Source organism: Pelodiscus sinensis, chromosome 1 (genome assembly GCF_052426305.1).
Source record: "Pelodiscus sinensis isolate ZL-2025 chromosome 1, ASM5242630v1, whole genome shotgun sequence".
Lineage (NCBI taxonomy): Eukaryota > Metazoa > Chordata > Testudines > Trionychidae > Pelodiscus > Pelodiscus sinensis.
The window spans coordinates 234083318-234097288 of record NC_143052.1 but is presented as its reverse complement, the minus strand read 5'-3'; the positions used below and the strand labels follow the sequence as shown (position 1 = coordinate 234097288).

Here is a 13971-nt window from a genome sequence, read left to right as displayed (position 1 = left end):
TACCATGCCACTTCCTTTCCTTGTTATGGAAGTGTGCTTCCTGATAGCTGTTACCTCAGTTAGGAGAGTAAGTGAACTTGGGGCATTAATGGCAGAACCCCCATACACAGTTTTCACAAAAGATAGGGTCACATTGAGGCCTCATCCGGGATTCCTACCAAAGGTCTGTATGGTATTCCATCTGAATGAACCCATCATACTACCTACCTTTTCCCCAAAATCTCATGTCATCACAAAGGATGCTAGCTTACATACTTTAGACATTCAATGGGCTTTGGCCTTCTTCTTGGAAAGAACGAAATCATTCCGCAAATCCCAAAGACTCTTTATTTCCATCACTGAATGATCCAAGGGCACACCCATCTCATCACAATGAATTTCAAAGTGGATATTGACATGCATAGTCAGATGTCACATCCCGGCCAACAAACCACTACGATGCCAACCACAAGCACATTCCACTTGAGCTACAGCTGCTTCCACAGCCTTTTTGAACAATATCCCCTTAAGAGACATTTACCGGGCAGCGACATGGTCATCAGACCATACCTTTGCCAAACATTATGCCATCTTGCCACACAGTCCCAATTCAGTGGTTGCTACAACAGTGCTCTCCATCACCACTAAAAACTGACTCCGGCTCCCTCCAGCCACCCATATTGAATACCGCTTTGTAGTCACCTGGGGAGGGTTGTGGAGCACCCATGGAGACGCCACTTGAAGAAGAAAAGAGAGTTACTCACCTCGTGCAGTAACGAGTGTTCTTCGAGATGTGTGTCCCTGTGGGTGCTCCATGACCCTCTCTTCCTTCCCTCTGCTCAGAGTTATAGTTACTTGGATGGAGACGAGGAACTGAAAGGGAGGGGATTGAGCCGTGCACTAGCAATGAGGCGGGAGCATCTCGAGACACCCCCTGCGCATGCATGGCCCAACCCGGGAAACTGCTTTGCAAAGCTTCGATCTGCGGCTCAGGGCGACCCTTCACATGGAGTGGAGCACCCACGGGGACACACATCTCGAAGAGCACTCGTTACTGCACGAGGTGAGTAACTCCCTTTTCCGCATTCTTTTTTTGAAATGTACAAGAGCCCCACTTCTTCAGAATCAACACTCCATGTCAATGTAATGGAACTACACACAGTTTGCAGTTCCTGTGCACACTATATGCCTCAAATCAAAGACAAAAACATATAGATGATGACAGATAATGTAGCCTGAATGATCCACATAAACAAACAGGGAAGAGTGAGATCCCACTCCAAGGCCATAAAACTCCGGACATGGTATCCACAACTCAATGTCATCATATCAGCCACCTACCTACCAGGATCTCAGAATATCATGGCTGATGCATTAAGTTGAAGTTCTTCTTTAAGTGGTCCCTGTCGGTGCTCCACTGACGGTGTCGGGCTCGTCTCGGCGCCACAGCTCGGAGACTTTCAATAGCTGTGTTAAACCGGGTTGTGCATGCACGATCCACGGCTCATGCCATTCGCACCCTTTGATCATCGCATGCACCCGGCTCCTGCTCAGTTCCTCTCAACTGTCCTCGGCAACAGAGGGAGCTCCTTTCCCTTCAGCACTCTTTCAAACCCCTCAGGAGATCTATAAATAATTAGCTTTGGCGTCCAAGTGGTCTTTCTCAGCGCCAAAATTGGCTTCAGTGCCGACAAGCGGCACCCACGCTTCAAAGGTGCCAGCACTGCTCCGCTCAATCCTGAAGGTGGCGCTGGAGCAACAGCCACCCTCTCGGGCAGGGTCGGCTTGGAAAGAAACTCCACCAGCACTGGCAAGCAGGACGGTGCCGATGTCAGTACCGCAGAGCAGTCCCAGGGTGCAGACAACTCTGGCATTGGCAGAGGAACTGTAGCCTCTAGTAAGTCAAGTGCCGGCACAGGAGGAGGAGCCAGCACCGGTGAAAACAGCTGCAGAAACACAGAGGCAGCAGAGTCCTTGTTCCCTGTCTCCAATGTTCTTACCGGGACCCTCCCCTTCGCCTCTGCTATACTGGTAGCCACTCCAAAATGTCTACCGTCAGGACAGTCCCAGACATCACTACTACCACAGGCACTATTTGCTGTATAGATCCCGCTCTCATTATAATGACCATTATAGACATCGATCCTACTCCCCGCCACAGAGATGGTCAACACACTATTCTCATTCTCCGCATCCAAGTTACAATAGACGATATACAAGCTGCAGATTGTCCAGGTACTGGTCACCTCACCCATCTGATCGATACTACGACCACCATTATGATTCCTCGTATTCTTTGTGTTATTGTTATTGCCAGCGTGCACATCAACAATCTCCACGCTCTGATCCACCATCAGTGTGATACATGCCACCACAGTCACAACATAATCGCCAACTGACCCCTCCTGTACGCAGTCCGGGTGCACCCTCACAGCAGTCTGAGCTAGAAGAGGGCCAACTGTCGGAAGTGGAGGACTAACACATAGAGAACCCAATTCCTGACCGTTCATCTTCCTCTCCTGATGAGGCGGTGTTCCCAGTGGATATGTCTCTGCCGGATGATTTCAAACAGTTCCAGGAACTTTTTAAATGGGTGGCCCAGTCCCAGGAGGTCCAATTAACAGAAATACAAACAAAACAGTATTGGCTACTGAAGAATCTTCACCCAAAACAGAGTGCGAAAGTTGCCATCCCTATCGACGAAGCCATCATGGAGGCTGTGGAGGTCATTTGGCAGACACCAGCGTCGGTACCACCAACCTGCAGGAGAGCAGACAAGAAATATTTTGTTCCTTCCAAAAATCTAGAGTCCCTGTTTAATCACCCACAGCCGAACTCCTTGGTGGTAGACGTGGCACAACAGCGTGCCAAAACACCTCAGTACAAGACAACACCAGATGTCAAAAAGTTAGACATATTTGGTAAAAAAAGTATATTCTTCCACAACCCTGCTCTTATGCATAGCAAATTATGTTGCCTTGTTACCTAACCACAACTTTGATAGCTATGAGAAGATAGCACAGCTCCTTTAGTATCTGCCAGAAACCAAGTGCCCCCTCTTAAAGTCCTATGTGCAATAAGGTTTTGCAGGAGTGTGAGTGGGCTTACAAATTTCATTAGATGTGGCAGACACAGCGGCCTGCACCACTGCGACAGCAATAGCTATGAGGCGCTCATCCTGGCGGTCCCCAAGGAGCTTGAGACAAAAGTGGAAGCCCTCCCGTTTGATAGAAACAAACTATTTGCTGAAAAAACAGACGAGGTCCTCCATTCGGGAAAGGATTCCTGCTCAATGCTCCATACTTTGGGGATGTATACACCTCCCTTTAGGTGCAGGAGGTACTATCCCTATCAAAGGAGGTACGACTACCCCTTTCAGAGGCAACAACATCAACAACGACCTATAGACCAATCTCACCCAAGACAATGCCCACAGCGCAGATGACCCCAACCATCCTGTACAGCCAACAAGCAAAATTCAAAGCAGCAAGTTTGATGGTTCTGTCGAGGGCATGTAGCAAGTCCTTCCAGTAAAGATCATAGAGCAGGTCACCTACCTGTTTCACCATCGACTTTGATCTTTTCAAGCTCAATGGGCAGCTATTACATCAGACCGCTGGGTATTACAACTCATGGTATCTGGGCTCACCACCCCCTTTACCAACATACCACCGACAAATCCACCAACCCTGTCCATCTTCAACGACCCATCTCACGAGACCCTGTTGAAAGAAGAGGCCCAGAGTCTGCTGTCCATAGGAGCTATAGAGGCCGTTCCTTCCAAGTTCAGAGGAAGAGGGTTCTAGTCACGGTATTTTCCTCACAGAGAAAAAAAACAGAGGGTGGAGGCCTATCCTTGACCTCAGGAAGCTGAACAAGTACCTCCGCCATCAAAGGTTCAAAATGGTGTCCCTTTCCACAATAATACCATCATTGGACAAGGACAATTGGTTTGCAGCCCTCAACTTGCAAGACGCGTATTTTCATATAGCTATCCATCCAGCTCACAGACGTTTCCTCAGCTTCACCATTGGCGACAATCATTTTCAATACCGCATGCTACCGTTTGCCCTTGCATCAGCCCCCAGAGTTTTTTCAAAGACTCTGGTGGTTGTAGGGGCTCACCTGCGGCGCAGAAGCATAATCATATTCCTGTATCTTGACAACTGCAAAGGCACATAGAGGCTAGAGACACTACACATGATCACGGTAGCCAAACAAACCTTCCAGTTGCTTGGACTCATAATCAATGAGCAAAAATCGACCACAGATCCCACGCAGATTATGAATTTTATAGGTGCATGACTGGATTCCACCACCTCTCGTGCATAATTACCTCAAGAGCGTTCACAATTTCATGTTAATGAACCTATCGTTTTGCCAGGCTTTTATCCAAAATCGCATGCCTCTGCTCAAGAATTGCTACTCCATATCCTCCATGTAGGTCAAGCTATAGAGTTTTATATCGACAGAATATGAACCTGGTGCAAAACCGACCGCCTAATGGTATCCATAGCGGATCGCTCCAAGAGCAACCCATTAACTTCCCAGCGTCTTTCAAGGATCATAGTTTCTTGCATCACTACCTGTTACTTGATCCGCAACAAGCCCCTTCAGACCTTACCTAGGGCACACTCCACCAGGGCAATAGCAACATCCACTGCCTTTGTCCATGGAGTCTCACTGCCAAACATCTGCAGGGCAGCCACATAGTCCTCAAACTTGACCTTTATGAACCAATACGCAATAGTTCAGCAGTGGGCAGCTGATTCCTCGGTGGCTTCAGCAGTACTTTCTGTCATTGAGAAACCTTAACTCTGGGAATGCAACAGGAGGTACTGCTACATAGTCACCATCAGTGGAGCACCCACAGGGATCACTCGAAGAAGAAGTTACTCACCTTAGCGCAGTAATGATGGTTCTTCGAGATGGGTTCCTGAGGGTGCTCCATGTCCCGCCCTTTCTCCCCGTTCCGGAGTTGTTGTTTTTTGTATCTTTGCAGATACCGAACGGTGAAAGGAACTGAGCGGGATCTGGGTACACGCGATGATCAAAGGGTGTGAATGGCACGAGCCGTGGATTGTGCATGCGCGACCTGGCTGAACACAGCTATTGAAAGTCTCCGAGCTGCGGCGCCCGACACCATCAGTGGAACACCCACGGGGACCCATCTTGAAGAACCATTGTTACTGCACGAAGGTGAGTAACTTCTTCATTCTTGACTATGAATGAGAAATCAATGCCTGAATAATCCAGAGCATATTTCATCTATGGAGATTTCCCCACAATAGACTTCATCAGCACAAAACAAAACAGCAAATGTCCAGCTTTTTCCTCCAGAGTGGGTCTGGAATCAGGATCCAGCAGTGACGCATTTTTCATTCCATGGCAAGCATCTCTTCCACATGTTTTTCTTCCCATCTCATTGTTGTCCAGGGTCTTGCACAAGATCAGAATCGATAGCATCAGCATGGTCCAGACAAAGCTGGTATGCATACTTGAAACAGGGGTCATCATGTATACTGCATTTCTTCCCATTTTTTCCAAATCTCTTTCAGGATGCAGGTCAGACTTCACACTGAGATTTAGAGTTGCTCCATCTCAGAGCCTGGCTCTTCAGTGGTTCCGGGGTAAGCCGATAACTTGTTCTGAGTACATTAAAGATGTCCTCTTATGCTACAGAAGACTTATATTCCACATATGCTTCCTAGGCAAAACAAATAACTCCACTGCTGCTTCCATACCAGTGGTCCTAGACTACATGCTCTACCTTAGGAAATCCAGACTTTCAGTGCATTCACTGTGGGTGCAACTCACAGCCATTACACCCTTTCAAGACAAAGTGGACAGTCTCAAAGTTTTAGTCTTTTCTCCCCCAGTTATCAAAGATTTCTCCAGGGAGTGTGCATCCTCTACCCAGAGCCCTAGTACCCTATGGAACCTGACTTCAGTACTTCAGTCTCTCACAACTACCCCATTTGATTCTTTGGCCAAATGTTTTCTTCTACATCTTGGCTTGAAGGTGGCTTTCCTAGATGCAATCATGTCTGTGAGACATTTAGGAGAAATTTGTGCTCTTATGACTGGACCACCCTATGTGTTTTTTCTCAAAAACAAGGTAACTCTCAAAGCTCACCCCAAAATTTTCTCTAATATTTCTTCTTCCTTTCACATCAGTCAGCCTATCCACCTTCTCAAAGTCATCCCTAAGCCTCATAAGGACAGGAAGGAAGTGATTTTGCACACCCTGGACATCAGAAAGACAGCAGCCTTTTATCTAGAACAGGCCAAATTGTTTAGGAAAACTACTAAATGGCTGTTCTTCACCATGGACTACTTCAAAGGCAAAACCATTTCTAAGGAGAGTCTTTCCAAATGGATTTCAGATTACATTCAGCTCTGCTACCAATAGTATGACCTACAGGCCCCCTCACAGGCTACAGTACACTCCACAAGATCTGTAGTGACATCAGTTGTCTTTTCAGTTCTGCACACTTCATTAACAAAAAGATGACTAATGAGATGAATACAGGCAGTCCCCAGGTTACGTACAAGATAGGGACTGTAGGTTTGTTCTTAAGTTGAATTTGTATGTAAGTCGGAACTGGTACATATTGTAGGGGAAACTCTAGCCAAACATTTCTCCAGAGCTCAGTTTTATTCTCCCACACCTCACTTCCCTCAGTCCTTTATTCTCAAGCTGAGGTGTCTGCTGAGAAAATCCGCTCCACATCTCCCTGGTCTGCTGGGGGAGGAGGGCGCTAGCTTCGTGTCTCCCTGGTCTGCTGGGGGGAAGCAGCTAGTGCGGGGTTGCCTCACCCCGTTTGTAAGTAGGGATCCGATGTAAGTCGGATCCATGTAACCCGGGGACTGCCTGTACTTTATTCCCATCTCAGAGGGATAGCTGCATAGACTGTAACTTTAAAAACAATGAGTAGTCATGTGGCACCTTAGGCTAAGTCTACATACAAAAAAAAGTCAGATTTGCGTATCTTTTCCCACTTTTTTTCCAAAAGAGGCTTTTCTGAACTTTGGCCCGTCTACACAGGGCCAAATTTTGGGAAAAACTCCTCTTTCGGAACATCCCTTATTCCTCTCAACTGAGAGGAATACAAGGATGCCGAAAGAATATGTCCATTTTTTCAGAAACTGTTCCAAAAAAGTAGATGTGTTCCTTGGACGTGGTAGAGCTTTTCCAGGATACCTCTGGTATACCAGAAAAGCCCTGCAGTCTAGACATAGCCTTAGAAACTAACAAAAATATATAATATTGTGCGCTTTTGTAAGACCCACTTTATTAGATGAGTTGTTCGTACCATAGCTATACAGTAATGGTCTATATCCTTCCTTTCCCGTGAATTACAGTTTTGTTTATTCAGCCCAAAATTGTATTGCCCTTTTTTATTGCAGTTGGGTCTGAATAATAACATCCTTTGCATACTAATGAGATGAATACTTTATTCCCATCTCAGAGGGATAGGGTTTGTCTACATAAGAAAGTTGCACTGATTTATTTAATTTAAACTGAACTCCGTATGGACATTATTATTTCAATTCAAGAGTGTTCAGTTGAGTTTAAACTTGATTGTTCGTTAAATCTAAAGTGAAAGAAATCACTCTTGAAACATAAATAAACTTGTCTACACCAGTTTTAACTAAATCGTTTTAAGGATGCTCAGTACCTTGGAGGATGGCCCATAAGCTAGCAGCATAGCAGCAACAACTTTCCTGTTACACTGGTCTACAATTTTTTAGAAGTCGTCTGCTTCAGAGATAAAATGTGCTATGTATTTTGATGTGCTGAATTCAAATGACAGTTAAAACAACTGATTGGCTACTGTTTCCAAGATATTTAAGTTTTTATTTTATGTCTATGTATATTGTGTAGATAGTAGAGTTTTAATCATAAATTGTAAACCTAGGTCTTTTCATGTGTTTATGGTTGCTTTACATGATAATATTTCACCTGTCCAGTTTATGTAACACTTTAAAAATCAGCAAAAGGGTTATATAAATAAAATGTATTATGAAACAAAAGGCAAAAAACTATTATGTACATAGTTTAGTCCTATTCAGTGTCTACTCGGTGCTTCTTGGCTTGTCTCTTGTATTCATTAAATGGAGCATCTCTTGTCACTGTCCAGCAATAGTCTGCAAGCATTGATGGGCTCCATTTGCCCTGATAGCGTTTCTCCATTGTTGCAATGTCCTGGTGAAATCACTCGCCGTGCTCGTCACTCACTGCTCCGCAGTTCGGTGGAAAAAAATCTAGAGAGTGCAAAAAATGTATCTTTAGTGACATGTTGCAACCAAGGCTTTTGTATGCCTTGAGGAGGTTTTCCACCAACAACCTGTAGTTGTCTGCCTTGTTGTTTCCAAGAAAATTTATTGCCACTAACTGGAAGGCTTTCCATGCTGTCTTTTCCTTGCCACGCAGTGCATGGTTAAATGCATCATCTCGAAGAAGTTCACGAATCTGAGGACCAACAAAGACACCTTCCTTTATCTTAGCTTTACTTAACCTTGGAAATTTTCCATGGAGGTGTTTCAAAGCTGCTTGTGTTTTGTCCATGGCCTTGACAAAGTTCTTCATCAGACCCAGCTTGATGTGTAAGGGTGGTAACAAAATCTTCCTTGATTCAACAAGTGGTGGATGCTGAACACTTTTCCTCCCAGGCTCCAATGACTGTCGGAGTGGCCAATCTATCTTGATGTAGTGGGAATCTCTTGCATGACTATCCCATTCGCAGAGAAAACAGCAGTACTTTGTGTGTCCAGTCTGCAGACCAAGCAAGAGAGCAACAACCTTCAAATCGCCACAAAGCTACCACTGATGTTGGTCATCGTTTATGCACCTCAAAAGTTGTTTCATGTTGTCATAGATTTCCTTCATATGGACTGTATGACCAACTGGAATTGATGGCAAAACATTGCCATTATGCAGCAAAACATCCATGACTTCTAGGAATAACATGATGCAATTCATATAATGTATGACACAATACCAGCTTCAGATTGCATCATTCATTATTTTGCCAAAAAAGCAAGTACTGTCCAAACCCAGTCATAGATTTATTCATAGATCCAGTCAAAGATGTATTTTAGTCATTTCTGGTTTAAATTGAGATTTCTTCCCTTAATAACTCACGGTATGTCTACACTACCACCCTAGTTCGAACTAGGGTGGTAATGTAGGCAACCGGAGTTGCAAATGAAGCCCGGGATTTGAATTTCCCGGGCTTCATTTGCATAAAGCCGGGCGCCGCCATTTTTAAATGTCCGCTAGTGCGGACTCCGTGCCGCGCGTCTACACGCGGCATGGACTAGGTAGTTCATGAAACGAGGAGTAACGGTAGTAGGAAACGAGGAGTAACGGTAGGTAGGAAGCCTAGTCCGCACTAGCAGACATTTAAAAATGGCGGCTCCCGGCTTTATGCAAATGAAGCTCGGGAAATTCAAATCCCAGGCTTCATTTGCAACTCCGGTTGCCTACATTACCACCCTAGTTCGAACTAGGGTGGTAGTGTAGACATACCCTCACTTATCCTCTGCCATTTGCAAGTCAAGGGTCGTATATACTGACCCAACAGCATATCTTGAAAACTAGAGCCAATCAACAATTTTAAGCATCATTTTCATTCTCAGTGACCCAGAATTAGTAAATGTTGACTACATTTATTTCAGAAGCATTTTGGCTGTAGAGCAGTGTTATTGAAGCATTAGGAAAAATAAATGTTCTTTCAAAAATTGTTTCTCTTTATAGGGAATGGGGCCCCGAATCATAAATAAATTTGTGCCAGTTAATCAGTGGACAAGATCATCTTATTTGCTCCGGTAGGGGGGAAATGTGTCCATCCAGTTTTGGGTCCTCTCCCGCTGGACCTGTCTCTGCTGCTTTTGTTTGTTGTTCCTCCCCAAAAGCAGCAGAATGAAATTGATTTGATTCTTATTGGTATCCCTGCTGTCAGCACAATTAAATGGTAGCAGCAAAAGCTGACACTCATTAGTTTTCATTCAGCTGCATTATAAGTAAGTTTTGAGAAGACAGAGCTAATTGTTAGTAGTCTTCCAAAGACAACACTGTGTTAACATTTGGTTCATATTCAGGAAATTATCTTTGTAACCATAGAGGTTGAAGAAAGGAAAGTTTAAAAAAAATTAGATTCTGCAGAAGTTAATATTATTGATTTCTCCATTTACCAGTGACAAGTAAGTAATTAGACTTTTACATGTGCTGGCCGTAGTAATGTACTGCCTTTATGCCAAAGTATATAATATTGACACAGTGATTCTCTATAAAATATATAGTGAAGTTTTGCAAAATCAGAAGGAGCTTGTAAGTTTCAATATAAACAATTAATCAAGCATTGAAATACTGACAGCCAAGAAGAAAAACAGTATTTCTGATTTTGCTCAATCTTTTTCATTCATTAACTAGGAGCAATAAGTTTTACTAAACGTTTTATTTCTTTTCAAGGAAGAGACCATTTCAGGTTTGAAGGATTTCATTTCTGAGATGGAGCAATCATCAAAGTAAGTCTCAGATTTCAAGTACAGCATCATAGAGGTTTTAGTTTGACTACTATAAAATATGTGAAAATATTACATTGTGAGCATACACACTGAAATCAAAATGTATTAACAAATAAATTATTTCTAATCTATCTTCTTACTGGAAGATTTGCCTGGTGTTACTTGGTTCCTTCAGGGATGAGGGTGTGTGGGGTGCAGGAGTCAGGACAGGAGCTTGGGGATTTGGTAGGCTCAGGGCAGGGGGCTGGGCACATGAGGGGTGCAAGAGTCAAGGTTGGGGGGTAAAGAGGGACTCAGGGCAGGGGACTCAGGGTGTGGGGGGGTCAGAAGTCAGGGTTGGAGATGAGGAGGGGCTCAGGGCAAGAGAAGGGGGTTCCAGAATGTATGGAGTTGGAAGGTATGTGGGGGTTCAGGGCAGGAGTGGAGGCGGCAAACACAGATGGCCCACCATCTGTCCCCTAAAGCTGGCCTGGGGCAGCAGCAGCCACACTACCTGGCTGCTGGTTTTTCCCCAGCACCAGCTTGGCGTGGCAGTGGCCATGCAGCCCAGCTGCTCCCTGGGGCTGGCCTAGGGTGGAAGGAGCTGTGTAACGTCCTGCCAGCTGCTCCTTGGGGCTGAGGTGCTTGCAGCTTCCTCTGGTCATTTGAGAGAGTATAACTGTCCTTGCTATCACATCCTTCCCTTTCTGTTTGATGAGAAACCATCACATCCACACACATCCCATTGTCCTTGCACAACCAAACCCTTATCTTGCTTTAAGTTAGGATAAGAGGAAGCAGTATGCCAAATTTAGTTGTCCTCGCTTTTACCCATTAGGAGAAGTTTTTGAACAATGGACTCACAGACAGACAGATGCACATTTCTAAAATATATAGTAAGAAGATTAAATGTCACTTTTCATTTTAGACCTGTTTTGCTTAATATTTATTTGTAAACTCTTTCACTCTTTGAAAACATATCAGTCTTGGTGGATTAATTATTATTATTTTATTAATTTAAATGCTTATTACATCCCTATCTTATTTGCTGCATAGACAGTCTGCTGAAGCTCTTTGCATCTGTGAGGAAGATATAACCAGATTGCGCCAACAACTGGATGAAACCAATAATGAACTTGCTCAGACTGGAAGGGACAGAGAATCATTAGTTCAAGAGAACGATAGGTTACAGGAGCAACTTCATAGAGTTAAGAAGGAAAATCAGGTATGTCTATGTACAAAAAACTATGCTGAAAGGTAAAATTGCATATTTCCCAAAGTGTTGCATGTAATTTATATGCTATTTATATGCAAAAGAACTAAATTCAGATCTGCTGACTGGTTTATAATCTCAGCTCTGATATTATCATGCTCAGTTTCCTCCTACACCTCAATTACCTTCTGCAAGGGGTGAGAAATAAGCTTTTAGGTCAGAGATTCTCAATTTTTTTTTTCTTAGAGTAGATTATAGAGAGTATCTTCAGGGACTACTAAACTAATTTCTTACATAGAAAAGTAATATTAAGAAAGTATTTAGTACTTTAGTTGTCTTTTGGGTGACACATTCTTCTCCGTGTGCTTGTTCACATCGATTTCAGTTAGGTGTATGCATTCTGGATACATGATCATTGGAAAGTTTTCTCCTTAACTGACCATTGGGTCAGATGTGGAGCTCCTTAGAGTGGTGCCTCCATGGTGCTTAATATAAAGCCCTGCTGACCCTTCCCCCCTTTGGTTGGTTCCTTCTTACCTCCATGATGATCACTGGAACAGTGTTTGTCTTTCCTGGCAAGTGCTCCTTTATCTCGTTAGTTAGTTCCCTTGGGTATGTCTACACTACCACCCTAGTTCGAACTAGGGTGGTTAATGTAGGAAACCGAAGTTGCAAATGAAGCCCAGGATTTAAATATCCCAGGCTTCATTTGCATCTTGCCGGGCGCCGCCATTTTTAAAGCCCCGGTAGTTCGGACTCCGTGCCCGTGGCTACACGCGGCACGGAGAAGGTAGTTCGGATTAGGTTCCACCTGGGTGGAACGAGGTGTACCGGTAGTTCGGATTAGAGAGCCTAATCCGAACTACCTAATCCGTGCCACGTGTAGCCGCGGGCACGGAGTCCGAACTACCGGGGCTTTAAAAATGGCGGCGCCCGGCAAGATACAAATGAAGCCCGGGATATTTAAATCCTGGGCTTCATTTGCAACTTCGGTTGCCTATGTTAACCACCCTAGTTCTAACTAGGGTAGTAGTGTAGACATACCCATAGTTATTTAAAGTTTCTCCTAGTTAAGAGTATTCTGTTTTGATTATGGACAAGGGTTCTATCCTTTCTCTTTCCGCCACTTCGCTCAAGAGCATAACTCAGACCAGGGGTTTAAGCTATGTGGCAAGTCTATGCCAACAAGTGACCCACCTGATGAGTGTTTGAAAAGCCTCACAGAAGTGCACCAAACATAAAGCTGTAAAAATTGTCATTTCGACAAGGACCAAGAAAAAGAGGTATTTTAGATTAAAACAAATCTTAATAGAGTCTGCTTTCTGACTGCAAATTGTGGATCCAAGTGAATCAGTGTGGAGCAGCCTAAAAAGCAGCCCAGTGATCCTCAGCACCATAGTGTTCCTTGCACTGTTCTCATTCGCCGATGCCACGTAAGCAAAAGGAAAAGGCTGAGCAGAGCCATTCACCAATGAGGGCATCTCAGCCTTCAAGGCTAAAAGTAGTTTATCCCCAGTAGGAACACTAAGCATCCAAGACTCAGGGGCCAGGGCTATTGACTTTGGTTCCCATTGTGCTTCTGTCAAGTCAGCATCTAATCTGTATCCTCCAATCTCAGGTGGAGGAATTGGATTTCCCATCCACCCTGACACTTTTGAAGCTACCTCATTGAGATGGCGGTGCTGTTAAGGACAAGCGTTCAATGCTGCCATTAAGGGGGAATACAGCTATGTTATGCCATTTTTCCTCAATGGCCAGAGCTGTTCTCCTAGGTGCCAGTCCCACTTGCTATCAATCCCAGTCACAGTTGGTACCCCCAGCATGAATGAAGTAGCACCATTTCTGGCACTGACAGAATGGCAGTGATTCCTGATCCTGGCCAAGTATCGACAATCCTCATTGGCACACCATTCAGCAATGGCACATTCAGCAGAGGTTGGTGCCTCCATAGTTTTCCAGCTCCAGATAGGAGCTATCAGGATTAGAAGTAGAATATGTTTACTCTTTTCTCACAGGTATGACAGCCAATACCTGCCTGTAACCTAAACCTGGTATTAGCTAGACTTATAGGACCGCCTTTTGAGCCATTAGTTACTTTTTCTTTACTCTCTCCTGGAAAGTGGCTTTCCTGTTTGCGGTCACATCAGCCAGGAGGATGTCTGAGCTGAAAGCACTAACTTTGGACCCTTCTCCTCCCTTATAGAAGGCCTTCTATAAGGACAAGGTGAAACCCAGCTTCACCCACAGAGCCTCCTGTGAATATAAAG

General features: G+C 44.4%; 1 protein-coding gene across 7 annotated transcripts in view; it reads left to right on the top strand.

The window, feature by feature from the left end:
* The window catches only part of TSGA10 (testis specific 10), an 89948-nt gene that overhangs the window by 41973 nt on the left and 34004 nt on the right, over window positions 1–13971 (top strand). For all 7 annotated transcript variants that reach the window (XM_075916692.2, XM_075916708.2, XM_075916689.2 and 4 more), the window contains exons 12-13: window positions 10457–10512; window positions 11548–11716. In XM_075916692.2, coding sequence (XP_075772807.1) covers window positions 10457–10512; window positions 11548–11716 — 225 coding nt within the window. The remainder of the gene's footprint in view (window positions 1–10456; window positions 10513–11547; window positions 11717–13971) is intronic.